The sequence below is a fragment of the Hippocampus zosterae genome, chromosome 17 (assembly GCF_025434085.1).
Source record: "Hippocampus zosterae strain Florida chromosome 17, ASM2543408v3, whole genome shotgun sequence".
Lineage (NCBI taxonomy): Eukaryota > Metazoa > Chordata > Actinopteri > Syngnathiformes > Syngnathidae > Hippocampus > Hippocampus zosterae.
In genome coordinates this window covers 9,586,647-9,600,935 of record NC_067467.1, presented here as the reverse complement: position 1 = coordinate 9,600,935, position 14,289 = coordinate 9,586,647, and the positions used below count along the sequence as shown (strand labels likewise).

The 14,289-nt window shown below is 44.9% G+C and overlaps 1 protein-coding gene across 9 annotated transcripts in view; it reads right to left on the bottom strand.

Moving 5' to 3' along the window:
* LOC127589340 (RNA binding protein fox-1 homolog 3-like) overlaps positions 1-14,289 on the bottom strand; it is a 277,061-nt gene that overhangs the window by 81,982 nt on the left and 180,790 nt on the right. Inside the window, exon 1 of one of the 9 annotated variants that reach the window (XM_052048459.1) lies at positions 5,097-5,691. The exons of 7 other annotated variants lie outside the window; for them this stretch is intronic. In XM_052048459.1, the coding sequence (XP_051904419.1) occupies positions 5,097-5,222 (126 nt within the window). In that variant the 5' untranslated portion in view covers positions 5,223-5,691. Of the gene's footprint in view, positions 1-5,096; positions 5,692-14,289 lie in introns of those variants that run through there. One more of the 9 variants, XM_052048460.1, reaches the window with a different exon arrangement.

The window sequence follows — 14,289 nt, the reverse complement described above, 5'->3', positions numbered from 1 at the left end:
ATGTTTCTTGCCGGTTCCCTGAAGTAACATTTCTGCACTGCTGTATCGCTATTTTCAGAGCCGGGAGTAAAGTGTGTGCGTGTGTGTGTGAATGGGAGGGTTAAAAGGAGGATTGGGGGCGGGGGTCTTTATTTGAAACATGGGCCTTTTGTTCAATGAGTAAAGTGTGCCACAATCCAAGAATTGGACTCTGGCAGTAGATTGAAACAGAATCAGCTGCATTGCGTTAACCCTTTTCCCAGCGGGATCCAGCAACGGGGTAGTGTGCGCGTGTGTGGGGGGCGGGGGCGGAGGGGGTGGGGGTGGGGGGGCAGCGAGGCCCATTTGAAGGGCCGACGAGGCTCCGGCTCATACCTCAAACTCATCTCCAGCTCAGCCGGCTGGCGCTAACGAGAGCCCGAGTGGTGACAAAAACCCATTAGGCCTCCTCTGGATGCCGTTCACCATTTGCAGCTGTCAATAGCATGGCTCGGCCTACCATAATTGCCCCCCAGGAAAGAAGGAAGAAGGGATGCAGCGCTTAGCACGGCCTCGTGAGACCACCGACCGGCCAACTTCTTTGATCACGGAAGTCGGTTTTGTCCGTCGATGGGGGTGTGGGATCAAGGCGAGGGAGTGTATATGAGTGTATATCGAGAGCAACCCCAGCGATATGGCTCACCCTTAAGCATTAGAATTGAGGGGCTGGGGCCGAGGGGGGGTGGGGATAAATGTGAGGGATTGGAAGCAAGGATGAAAATTCCGCAAAGGAAGAACAACGGAATATTCCTCAATTCAAAAAATGGTCACAAAGTTACCAAAATCACGAAAAGTAAGGAAAAAGCAAATACTGACGTTTCGGATTTGAGAGATGGTATGGATACAGATTACAGTCAGAATAGTTTCACGTCCTCGACTTGCACAGGATGACTAGGTTACTTTTCGGTGCTGTGGTGTGTTTGGCGGGGCACATTATGAATGTTACGGATTACGGACGTTACAGATTCAAGGTAACAATGGAACAGTTTCACATCCTCGATTTGTACAGGATGATGTCACGTTTTCAGATCACGGCTCGTTAAGATGCCGGTTTTTTATAGACGTCGCGATTACACAATACCAGATGTTTTGGAGACCATGTTACAGATTACGTTACAAGTGTGGCATTCTGGATGTTATAGGCATTCAATTACGAAAAAGTGCGTTTGTTTTACGGCACAAAAAATTTGGCAGACAATGCGTTTTACGGATTCCGGACGTTACGGATTACAGATGTTAGGAAATCCATCTGTTATAGATTATGACTCGGTAAACTAGCATGTCAAGTTAAATCAACCCCCACACCTCACTTGACACAGACAGATAGTAAAGTTGACTTTACGAGCATCGCCATAGGCTGGCCTCGTGCCAGCAAAACCGGCAAACGCCGTAGACACCATCTTTTTACGGCCCTGCAGACGATGACTAACTTGCAGCTGGACCACCCCCATGCTGCTCTGCCGCCACTGCTCAGCTTGTATAATCATGCTCACATTCAGATTTTGGAAGAGGCTCACCCCGGCAGATTCCAGAAGTACGGAGTCCGTGACACGCCCAAAGCATCCGGTAAGAAACCGTGATGCGGGAAAACCGAGGACATCCATCTGCAGCATTTCTCACACATCCATCAATTGTCCAAACTTGAGAGTCGTGTCTGCAAAATTGGCACATCAGATCAGTCCACTTTATGCCTTTCATTCAGAATCCAGCCAGCAACTAGATCACATCACCAACAATTATGAAGTATAAAACAGTGTCAAATGCCATTCGAATAAATCCCGGATTCACTTCCGCGACTCTGACAACATTTTTACAGGCTACTGGCAGCACAAAAAAGTATTTCGTACAGTTTTAGCAATCGTGGCAAACACACAAACCCATGAGCCAGAATATTGCCATATACTTTCACACAGCAACACAGGTGACATCAGTCGACATGATCGCCATCTCAAAACAGGGATGACTTCAACCTTCCATTCCCTGTTGGTACCTTTGACACAGAAGAGCGACACGGAGGGGAAAATAAGAAGCCACCATAAGCGGCGTCAGCTACCGCCAAAGCAACAAAATTATCCTGCCCCCTTTCACACAGATCCCCAGCGAGGGATACTCCTACTCTAAACTTTCACACAGGAGGGATGACTTCGATTTTCAATTGTGTTTGTACAGAACGGCGGCTGGCTGCGCAAACATAGCAAGCGGTGATCGCTACCTCCCAAACAACAAAACGGTCATACCTGCCGATTCTACGTCAGTATTTTTCACACACAAGCAAGTGACACTGATTTGTGCGAGGGGGACAAACTGAGTTTTGGGTACTCAACTGTGTTGGGGGCAAAAGCAAGGACAATGCTGCTTTGACGAGCACTGTGAAAGGAGCAAAAAGAGGCGTTAGCAACCTTGACAGACATTTAATTATCGTCCCCCCTCATTTTGTGTTGATGCCTTTCCCACAGGTCAGCTACAATGATGCTAATCATGTGATCAACCCCAGTCAGTCTACCATATTTACATGAATCGTGATAATAAGACCAATAAGAGGCAACTTTCCACCCAAGCGTGATTTGGAATGCAAACAAAGTGCGATGCAGCCAGGCTGGTTAATGAAACCTCCCCTCCCCTTTCTACTGTACCTTCTCCACGGATTCAAGGCATCACATCGCGCGAGCGAAGGAGGGAGGCGAGGAAGGAGACGCGGTGGTGGCAGGGGGAGGGGAAGGGGCTTGCACAGCAGACGGCGTCCCAGGAATGAAAAGCGGCGAGCATGGGGAGCGGTCGGGGGAACGCCAAGTGTGACTCACAGGGACGTTTCCCATTTTGCGGCACTGTGAGGATTCTCCGCCAAAAGAAAAAAAAAAAACAACACCAGACGCCGCCAGAGAAGATGATGCAATGGGGAGTTGGAGCTTTCTTTCTTTGAAAATGAAAGAAGGTAAACACTTGGAATGAGGATGTCACCGAATTGCACATTCAACGATTTCACGGATTTCATCAACGGAGAAAACTCAAGAGTGCAACATGATGGGGAGGAGGGAGACTCCTTAGTATGCCACCCTTGGGGATCTCCTTGTTCCGAAAAAAAAAAAAAACCGAGTAGGTAGGAAATGAAGAACAGGAGGAGTAGTCTAAATGGCAAAGAAACAAAAATGTATCCACGCTAGAGATCAACAAATCAAACGCAGCAAACTCCTCACTATGCCACCTTTGGGAATCTCCTGGTTAGGCAAAACTGACAGATTAGGTGAGACAGAAGAAACCAAAGCAGGAGGAATAATGCATACCGTCTTCAAACCAACTGTGACAACACATGTTATGCCATCTGTGGAAATCTTCAAGTTTTATATCCAGTACATCAACTGAAAAGATCAGATGGGAAACTAAAAGCAAAATGGGTGGAATAATAAAAACAACAAATAAAATGCACCAAATTCCTTGTTATGCTGCCTTTGGGAATCTCCAGGTTATGCAAAACAGAAATATGAGATTGGAAATGAAGGGGATGGGGTTATGACTGAGGGAGAGGAAATGAATTACAAAATGAGGAAGCTGCAAGGGAAGAACAAAAACAATACTCCTTGATATACCACCTTTGGGAATGTCTGGGTTTTATAAAACAAAAAGGTTTTGTGAGACACAGGATTGACGAAGAAGGGGAGGGGAATTATGAATGACAAAGCAGCAAAGCATACCGTCAGCAAGGCAACCCATCAAACGTACAAAACTCCCTGTGACACCACCTTTGGAACCCCCCCGTCACACAATAACGTAAGAACTGTAATGCTGGAGAACTAGAAGAAATCCAAAGTTTGAATCAAACAAACTCCCCATTTGGGCCACCTTTGGCAATCTCAATGTAACACAAAACTAAAAGATTAGGTGTGGGATTAAGAATCAAAGCTGTTGGGAAAAACACAATCTCCTCGTTATACCACCTATGGGGTGCAGGTTACGCGAAACAAAAAAAAGATCAGACAAGGAAATGAAGAACCCCAGCCAATGAATCAAACGCAACAAACTCGCCACCTTTGGGAAATACAAGGTTATGCAACCCTTGAAGTTTTCGGTGGCAATTTCAAAGGTGAAAACGGGTGGAAGGAGGAAGGAGAGAATTTCAACGGAGGACTCAACACGCCTACGTGGTAATGATTCAAAACCACCAGACTCCCTGTTAGGCCAGTTTGGGGGAATTTTCTGGTTGAAAATGTAAAAGAAGAGCGACAATTCTAAAATGAATTCCAATGAAACACACCAAACTCCTCATTATGCCACTTTGAGGAACCTGGTTGCAAAAAAAAAATTGTTGACAAAAAAATTGGGTGGTGAACAAGGCTCGAATCTTACAAATGACGAAGCAGCAACGCAAACAGTATGCGAGCCAGCCAATCAAATGCACCAAACTCCTCGTTATGCCACCCTTTGGAATCTTCAGGTGATATCAACGTAAAAGATTAGGTCGGCTCGAGGGCTGCAACCGCAAACTAAATGATTCTGAGGCAAATTAAGTGTGAAGAGTTCGAAGGAGGAGGACAATTCCAAATTGCCCCAAACTCCTTGTGAGGGCACCTTTGGAAATCTCCTACGGCACGAAACTAAAAGATGAAGTTGAAAACTAAAACCCAAAGGAGGGGTGAAGACCTCATATGTTGATCGTTTTTGTCAAGTCCAAACTTGTGAATGAAAGAATTTGGCAATGGGAAAAGCCGTTTTGTTTGACAGCCGCGCCACCGAAGGGATCGGGCATGAGCCCAGAGAGTTTTATCACCTCTGCGGCGTCCACTTGTAATTTAGCACGAGTGACGGAACCCCCGCTCGTAAATCCCTTGGAGGAGGCGGGTCGCGCGAGGTAACGCCGCTGCTGAGAAAGAACCCCCCCCCCCCCCCCCCCCCCCAAAAAAAAACATCCCGACCTGACTCAAGGCAAGTTGGCGGTAAAGTCTTCCGGAACAATATGTGAGTTTCGCCGTCCAACAACACAATTACAGATCATTTACTCAAAGAGGAGTACGAGACGGGACAAAACAAGACTTCCATCGGGCTCGAAACAGAAGGCTTAAGGGAGTCGGGGGAAGGAGTCTTACCTCCGGCACGTAGAGGAAGGTGGGGGGACACTGGAGCGAGTGCGGTAGCATCCCGGAGCCGGAGAGCAGCAGACAGCCCGAGTTGGCCATGGAGCTCAGCGTGGGGTAACGGGACGCTTTGCGCATTTACGCGGGAGATCCTTCCAACTCTGCTTCGCTCTTTGCTGTCCTCGGCTCACTCTCGCTTGTCGCCTTTTTTCTCTTTCCTTTGCCTGGCTTTTTTGTTGAGTCTAGCGGAGCGGGGCAGCAGTGTGCGCTCACACGTTCCTCCTTTCTCGCTCGTTTTCTCTCGCTCGATTTTGCGCCGCCGCTCTATTTACTTAGAGCGGGAGGATAAAGGCAACAAAAGCATCCAGAAACAGAAGGGGAGGTCCCGGTCGAGGAGGAGGGGTTGCCGTGCCGACAGGGGGTTGGCTCATTTGTGTGTGTGTGTGGGGGGGGGTTGGACGGGGAGTCTTACTGATGAAGTCCCCGGTGGATTCCGACATCAAACGCTCCGGGAACGGGAATGACATTAGAACAGCTGATCCGCGGCACCAGCTAGCTCGTGGGACGCCGCGCGCGCTGCTTTTTAATTGCACCCCCTCGTCCCCCCTCCCCTTGCAACCCCCAACGTCGACCCAAAAACACACGCGCCTCTCAGCGGATGCTATGAGCACTCAAAGACTCACCGCTGTTTACAACACGCATGGCAAAATGGAAGCGTGATGCTTCACGGACGGCGCGCCAAAGGTTGATCCAAAGAATATGGACAAGCGTTTCTTAGTCCATCAACAGAATTATTTTTATGAGCAGTGGAATTTTAACTGCACTGTTTTTAGAAAAAAAAAAAGATTTTATTGAGTCCTGAATGTCAAATTCAGTCCTTTGTCATAAAATGGAATGAATTTCCAGCTTGATAAATTTAGGACTTTTCTCTAATCAAAGAGTTTTGTTTTTTTTAATCGATACTGAAGCTGGAGTGTCATACATTTTTTTAATTGAAATTGTGACAATTTTTCCCTGCAACATTGTTGTTGACAACTTTTTTCTTTTCCCTTAAAAGTATTCCTTGTACAATCACTGAATAATTTTTTTCCTCTGAGTTTTTGCTGTAAAATGACAACATTTAAAAACATGACATTTATATGGTACTATTCCAACTGATTTTCTTGACTTTTTTTTAAAATAAATATAACTTGTTTTTCTCCAATGTTCTTTTCTCCTAAAACAATTGTACAATTAAAATTTTTTTCCACTGAAAATATTGACTGCTGATGTTATTTGGGGCACGGGGAGGGGGGCAGAAAATTGGATATATCATGGTTTTTTCCCCATAAAATCATGGCTTTTTTTGTCACTGAGAATATTTTGAATTCGAGAAAAGCATTGTCAATCATCACGTCGAATTCAGACTTTATCCTGATGAATTTAGCATTTTTTGTGGGGGGTGGCAATATTTTTTTTCTTGCAATATATTCGTTTTGAAATCCATAAATGATTCCATTAAAATGGCAAAAGGTGGCGAGCATGCGCATTCAAATGCCCTTTGCGATTGTGGATGCGCTCCTCGTTAATGACAGTTGATTTAATAAATGTGTTAATCACTGAACATTCAGGCCACACATACAGCAGCGGGAAGCCGTCGCAGAAAGAAAATAGAAAAAAAAAAATCCGCCCGAGCTCGTGCTGAGCGGCGTGCGCGCGGCTTCGTCAAAACCCGCCGGCAGCTTTCTTTTGAGTGCGTCTCTTTCCTCATCCATTCCGTTTGATTGCACTTTAAAGGCGGCGGGCGCGCAGACAAAGAGAATGCACAAAGAGACGTGCTTACATCACACTTTTATGACCTCCAACGTTGCAAGGCTGCGACAAGTTGGACTTGATTACGTCCATGATTGGCTTGGTCTGGACCCTGACCATCGCGCGTCCTCCCCGGGACAGGAAGTGCTGGGAGGAATGAGCGGCGATTGAGATGGGGTCAAATGAAAGATGGAACGAGACCTATTTCGAAGTGCGGCCAATGATCCAAAGCGGGCCAGAATTGCATTGAAAGAGTCAAAGACAATGCAAAATGTAAAAAACAAAAAAACAAAAAATAAAAACACTTTCCTGTCTTGTCCTGTCTTTGTATGGGTTCAGGATTCTTATGAGTAAAATTGCTTCAGTTCTTCATCATTGTTTGTCTACGGTCAAATTAGTCCCTCTTGTCGGTGTTTTTCCACAAACAAAAACTTCTCGGTGTTCATTCTGGTGAACATTTTTATTTGCGCTAAAAAGGAATTGTTTAAAAATCAAGCCTCGAGAGTCACTTTTATTGAGCAATTAGAAATTTGGTCGACAAGTGTATCATGAGGAAAATTCGTCAGATGCGTTACAACATAGAATTTGGTAGATATTTTGATCATGAAAAAAATACCCCCCAAAAATCACAAGAATCCACGCCCCCCGATCCCAAAATCAAAATTCCATGTTGGGTTTACAAGACTATTTTAATCCTTTTGGCCATTTTCGGGGTTTCTTTGAATGCTTAGAAAATTCACCCCCCACCCCCAAAAAAACTGGTTCCACAGATCCACAGGAAATTTGGTAGATATGTCTCGGTTCACCCGCAAAAAAACACCCGCCACTATTTATTCATTTTGATCATATTCAGGATTTCTTTGAAAGTTTTGAAAATTCCACTTCCAAAGCCGTTTCTGCACCATGAAATTTGGTCGACGTTTGTATGATGAGCAGATGCACAAAAAAAGTCCCAAAAGGCCATGCCTGAACAGGCAGATATAATATACACAAGATATCAGGGTGTAGGCTGAAGCCAGATCTTCTTAACAACTACGTGTTCCACAAAACAAAAAAAAATACAAAGTTAGACAATCAGCTTTTAAAAAACAACAAACAGAGGCTAAATTTGTCCAAAATTTGAGATGCTGCCATCGTTTAACTGGAGCACAATGTTTTACGGTTATTTGCAGACTGACATTGGAGGCTGAAGAAAACGCTTCTGGTGAGCAAGTGGCCCCCTTAACCATGGTGACGCCTTTTGCGAGCAATAAACATGAGATCGATACATCGTAAAACGCGGCGATGGAGTGCGTACTCGCCGGGGAACTTCGGGTCTTCCAGAAGCTCCGCGTCGACGCACAAAATAAAAAAAAAAAAACAGCTAACCACTGGACCACCAGGCCGCCAGTGGCCGGGATTTTTTTTTTAAATTAAAATACTGTAATGTGCGCTTGCCAATGCAATCATGAGTACAACATTGAAACAGAATACTGCTTTCCACTACAGAATGAAAACGCTCACAAGGAGCGACTCCTCATGACTCTCACTCCCTAGGCCACACCCCTTAAAGGCACACATCCAACCTGGAAATACCTTCAAACAGCAATTAGGGTTGATGAAATGAGCGTCTTTCGTTGCATTCTCTTGTTGTACTGCATTCTTTGCATGCTAAGGCGCAATTTCGACAAAATCAGTGAATGGGAGGCACGTTTGCTGTCGGATGGGCCGTCACAACATGGATAGCCGTCTCTCTCCTCCGGCAGCCATCTTCCCCACCCCCCTGAGCACCGCCTCACCTGTCTCGCCGCCTCCGCCGCCATTTTTCCCGCTATTTTGCGTCTCATCGGTGCAGTTAATAATTCAAATGAGCACAGCGAGCGACGCTCGCTTCAAAGAGGGCTACCGGCGTGTTCTCCACGCTGATTTTTTTTTCTCCTCGTTTTGTCATATGAAATCAAAGCCCTCACACACACACACACTCACACACACATACACACACGGTGGCGTGTGGCCAATTAAAAATAAGCAATCAACGACTGGCACAAGTCCTCGGCGGCGATCGCCATGGCAACATAGGCATTACTTGCGTACAACTCAAACGTTGCCGAATGTGTGGCGACGGCATGCACAGAAACGGGTGTGGCACCAATTATTAATTGGGTTTCTGGGCGCAACAAATCCTCATCTTTCTAATTTTTGGTGGTTTCCATGGTGACTTGGCAATAACCGTTATTGCTGTCGCTTTGCCCTCATTGTTGTTTTGCAACGACAAATTTTCTAATCACTGCGCCAGTGTGACCACCGTGTCAACGATAATCCAAACGATTGGCGACACATTCCAATGTTCGCTATGGCATTAATCATCGTAAATCAGGAGTCTTCATGAAAGAAATCGGCATACAGACGACATTTATGTCCTAATTGGTCTTGCGACCTTGAGTTCCAAGTCTGAACTCCTGCGTTGTGCTCAAAAGATACAAAATCCATACCGTGAAATGTATTTTTTAATAAAGACCAGATTGTATGAATGAGGCCGAAGAGATTACTTGCACACTCAATTGGCCTTAAAAAAAATAACTAAACATGGCTGAGCAGAACAACAACAACAAAAAACACACTTCAGCAGTTTAATTTTTTTCTGCTCATCTCTCTAAAGCACTGAAGTTAGTAGTTAATGTCGTTTGATTTTCTTCCATCTTATTGACTTGTCTGTATATGCTGCGGGATGCAATAAGATCAGACATTCACGGACCACATAATTAGACACGCAGGATAATGAGATCCGTAACACGATGCAATCAAACCTGCTGCCTTTACGACAACAATATTATTGCTGTCTTTTTATGTGTCATACTGAGAACTGCTTTCTAATATTCGGAACCACAGACCGAACAGCTTAGAAAAAAAGCAACTTTACAGCTCATTTAATCAGAACTTTTTAACGTTTTTTTTTTTGATGACTGTTGGATGGTCCTCATCGGAATCAAAATTGCAGCTCTGCTTACCTTTTAGTTCTGACAACATTTACCAGAGTCTAGCCATGGATTGAAAATGGCTTTGGATCTTCATCCAAATCAGCCAAAGCAAAATTCAGCAAACGTGAGAACCACTCACACACACATGCACACGCACAGGCACACACACGCACACACACACACATAAAACCATTTCAGAATTAGTCAGCTAATGGGTTGGCATGGTCTCCAGACAGACGACGATTTGTATACAACATCAAAAGTCAATTTTGCTTTCTACTTCTTCCTTCAAAGACATTTTCTCAATAACTTGTGATTTCGATGATAATTTGTCCGTGGACTTCTGAGGAAATGGGGGGTTTGATTTCTCCAAACTTGACCAAATAGAAGAAAAACAAGAAGAATTCCAGGAAGAAGAAGAAGTCATGTGAGAATAGGAACAACAAAAGAAGAACATAAAGTCGAAAAACAAGAAGAAAAAGATGCCAAGCTAGCGGAGGAGCGCCGTTCAAGTCAGCCCCCCCACCCCAACAGGCTTGCTCATTATCTGGCAGTGCCAAGCAGGGGCATGAAGATACCCATGGGTAGGGTGTCTGGGGCTTGGGGGTGGGGGGGGCATACGTTTGAAAAGGGGAGGTTACATACTCTTTAAAGGTCCACTGATGAGGTGTCATCGTAGCCGGCTAATTAAAGCTTGTGTCGTATATCTTAGAGATAACGAAGCTACAAATGCGGCGGGGGGCGGGGGGGGGGGGGGGGGGTGATGAAGGGGGGTCAGGCATTTTACATGTAGCTTTACGCGTTGCAGGATGGAGGCTCTTGACCCTGAGGAGGATGTGAGGCACCGGGGATGTTTGTCTGAAGGAAGAATAATTCAAGCTCTCCATGATTTCTTTACTTTGAGCTCACAGAGGGAATAAGGAGGCAGCGCCATGGGGTGTGGGGGGCATTAGGAATGCAAATTATGGACATATTCAGACATAAATGTTACAATACCTCCCCTGAAACACAGTTGGTTTGATCAGTAATATCGTCTAACATGATCACAAGCATGACAAGCATGAGTACCCGATTTCAAAAGATGCCAAATAGTGATCGCTACATTGCGTGCTTATGGTAACAGATTGCGTGTGCCGTTGTCGGTGGGCGTGTTGCGTGTGATATACGAAGATCGACAATATTTACGAAGATCTCGTACAGCGGGCGTTAACTTGCGTACTTGCTCAAATGTTTAGCCGAGTGGAAAAGTTGGCCCTTATGCCTTCTACAATGTATAAAGATGAACAGCGGAGCAAGTTAGCGCATTTGGTAGATGCGTAGGTGTGAGCAAACCTTTCGTAAATCAGGCCGTCGGTGTACAAAGGCCAATTGGCCAAATCCCACAAATACAAAATGAGAACACTCACAATGAGATGCCGTAGGCCACTAAACACACAATCGCAATTTACTAGGACATTGTCCTGCTTCCCACTTTGGCTTTTTGAAAGAAAGACAATGAGATTATTCCGTCTGCTCTGTTACTGCTTTGGGGTTGCGCCTGTCACACAGCGTAACAATTTTAAGAATGAAAAACGTGCATTAATTTGCTCACTTGAGCATCGCGTGTACTTGACATTATGATGAGGGGCCCGGGCACCTCTGAAGTTGACACCTTGAACGATGTGTACACAAAAGGGCGACGGCGCAGCACGAGGCGTATTCATCTGCTCTGGCCAACAGGAGGCGGCGAGCTCTGGCATCGTTTGCTCCATTGATTAAAAATGTTGATTAAATAGCGCAGGCAGGAAGTGCAAGCGAGAGCTCGGATCCATTCCTCAATTGGGCGGTGTTAGCTCGGACCGGGCCTCCCTCTCTCTCTTTCTTTCTCTCGCTCCACTATGTGTTGGTATCTCTCGCCCCGCCGCTAATGGCTTTGGAAACAGAGCGTGGCTTTTATGTGGCGTCATTCATCCTCATATGCTCGGTCCCGCCCCCGTCCGGCAATGGCGGCGCCTTTTATGGCCGACTAATGCGTCCGCTGCTAGGATCAGCAGCTCGACCGCGGCCATCGCTCAGCACCGCCAACGCTTTCAAAGGCTTCCAGGCTGCCACACGTACATCTACGTGCAGCTGAGCCGAGCTCGTGCTGCTAGCGTTAGCCTGTGGATGCTCAGTTAACACGATTAGCATTAGCAAAGGCACGCTTGAAGGAACTGGAATTACGATCGCTACTTTATTTCTGTTTGTAAAAAAAGAAAAAAAAAATGAAAAAGGCGTTTAGGTGCTACTTTTAATATTTTGAATCCTATTTTTACCTCAGTAAAGCTGCTTTGGCTTGTTATTTCTATTGTGTAGACAACCGAAACGGTGAATTTCTCTTGTGGCTAGATATCTGTGAATTTGGAATTTCTCCATTGTGAGACTAATAAAGGTTTTCTAATTTTATTTTATCTTATCTTATCTTATCTTATCTTATCGTTCTATCTAGCTGTAGCTCGACACTGCATAGAAGACTTTGGCCACAGTTTGCAGAAACACACATTGTTAGCCCCAGGCTAACAATGCTAACCATCCGGATAGCATGAGTTAAACGTGCCAACAACCACAGTAAACCTGCAATACAATGGTAATGAAGCATGACAGAAAAAAATACGTTTTTAGATCTTGAAGGTCTCATGAGGGCTAAAGTTTATTCCTTGGGAGATTTTTAATTTTAATTTTTTTTTAATGGGAAATTGTGTTGCTAATCAAATCGGAAATTGACCAGCATCCAAGAACAGATAGCTGGCTGGAAAATAGGAATATTGTGCTCTCAATGTGAAACCACTGCTTGTTCCTCTGACCTTATGTGACCAACATACTTTCAGACAGAGCTGCTTTCTTACAGAACACGACAGTTTCTTAAACACAAATAAGGAATATCATATGCATCAAGACAAACGATTCAAGGCCGAGCCAGAACGTTCTGGCCCCTGGAAAGCTCCATCAAGACAAAAAGGTGATGATGTCATGTTGTCAAATGACAACGAGCTGCTCCTACCTCATGTGGGGCTAAAACATTTCCACTCTAATTGAAGCCAACGCTATGTTCCGGGATGCTCCATCAACATGTTCAGGTGATGATGTAATCTAAGTTGAAATTCAGCGAGCCGCCATTGCTTACGTGAAGCTACAATGCTTCCACTTTTGGGGGAGTCATAACGTTCGGACACCTGTCAGAATGTTCCGGTCAACTAGCACATGTCATGCTCGTCCTTTACGGCCAAATTGCACCATAATTCAAATCTATTGGCAGCAATCAGCCTTCCATTTTGGCCGCCGAGTGCATTTTAGATTTGGGTGACATTCTGCGAGAAGAAGAGGGGAAAAAAAAAAAATCAACCGTAATCACAATGGCTGCAGCAGACGCCGCGAGCAATGTCTGCCGCCTATGATGGTGGCCGCTGACATAAAATATATTCCATTTGGAAGCAGATTGGTCCTGGTCAGTATTGTTTCCTCGTAGCGGCCCCCGCGTTCCACCATTACTTCAAAGAGCGATCGGCGGGACGCAAGGAAGCCACCATCGCGTACCCGTGCGGCAGCGCCGTACCTGAGGGGTCACGAGTTCAAGCCGCGGACTTGAGGTGAGGAATGGAACGCCGATTACGGGTGAGCAAGGCCGGCAGGTGTCAACCGATGAGTAAGCGAAGGCGATGGCGGAGTTGCGCCATCAAGCGCCTAGGGAGTCGACCCAAGTGCGGATGAGAAGGTGAGAGGATAGACCAGAGTCTTGGGAGGGAAACACTTAGCGGCAAACCAGACAAATAAACTTTTGTTCCAGCGCATTGCTCATAGGCGCGTGCAAATGGAAATATTTGGGGGGTGGTGGATAAACGGATGGATTGGTCCTAAAACAGAAGGAATTCTAAATTCATTCTAAATTATGAAATTTTGAGTGCAATTTTACCTACATTTTACTTAAGTTGTTTTGATTTGGAATGAAAAAAATTGACGCCACCTGGTTGCTGATTTTTGTTGCTTTACATATTTGTTAGGTTGCAAAATATTCTCTCTTTGCAGGGACGTGCAGAGCATGCAAGTCGATATTTTCGTTCATTCTCAAAATCCTGTAAAATAATTTCACTGAATAACAGATTTGGGGGTAAAAAGATGACAAGAAGTTATTTGATACATTATCGTGGCAATGAGAATCATTCGAAAATTCTGTTTAATTTTGTAAAATGACTTGGAACATAAGAGAATACAAAACCTAGGAGTGGTACTGGTATTCACAGTTGTAGCGATGGTTCTTTATAATACGATTGCTGAGGCTGTGTCATTCATATAAATTAGATGAAATATTTCACATTTTATGTGCGACACTGAATTTATTTCATCATGTTTTCATGGCAAGTTTCCTAAACAAAATATGAAGAATATTCCAAATATTATTTGCATGTTAAATTATCATGCCTAGTCAAGCTGTCAATTATCTG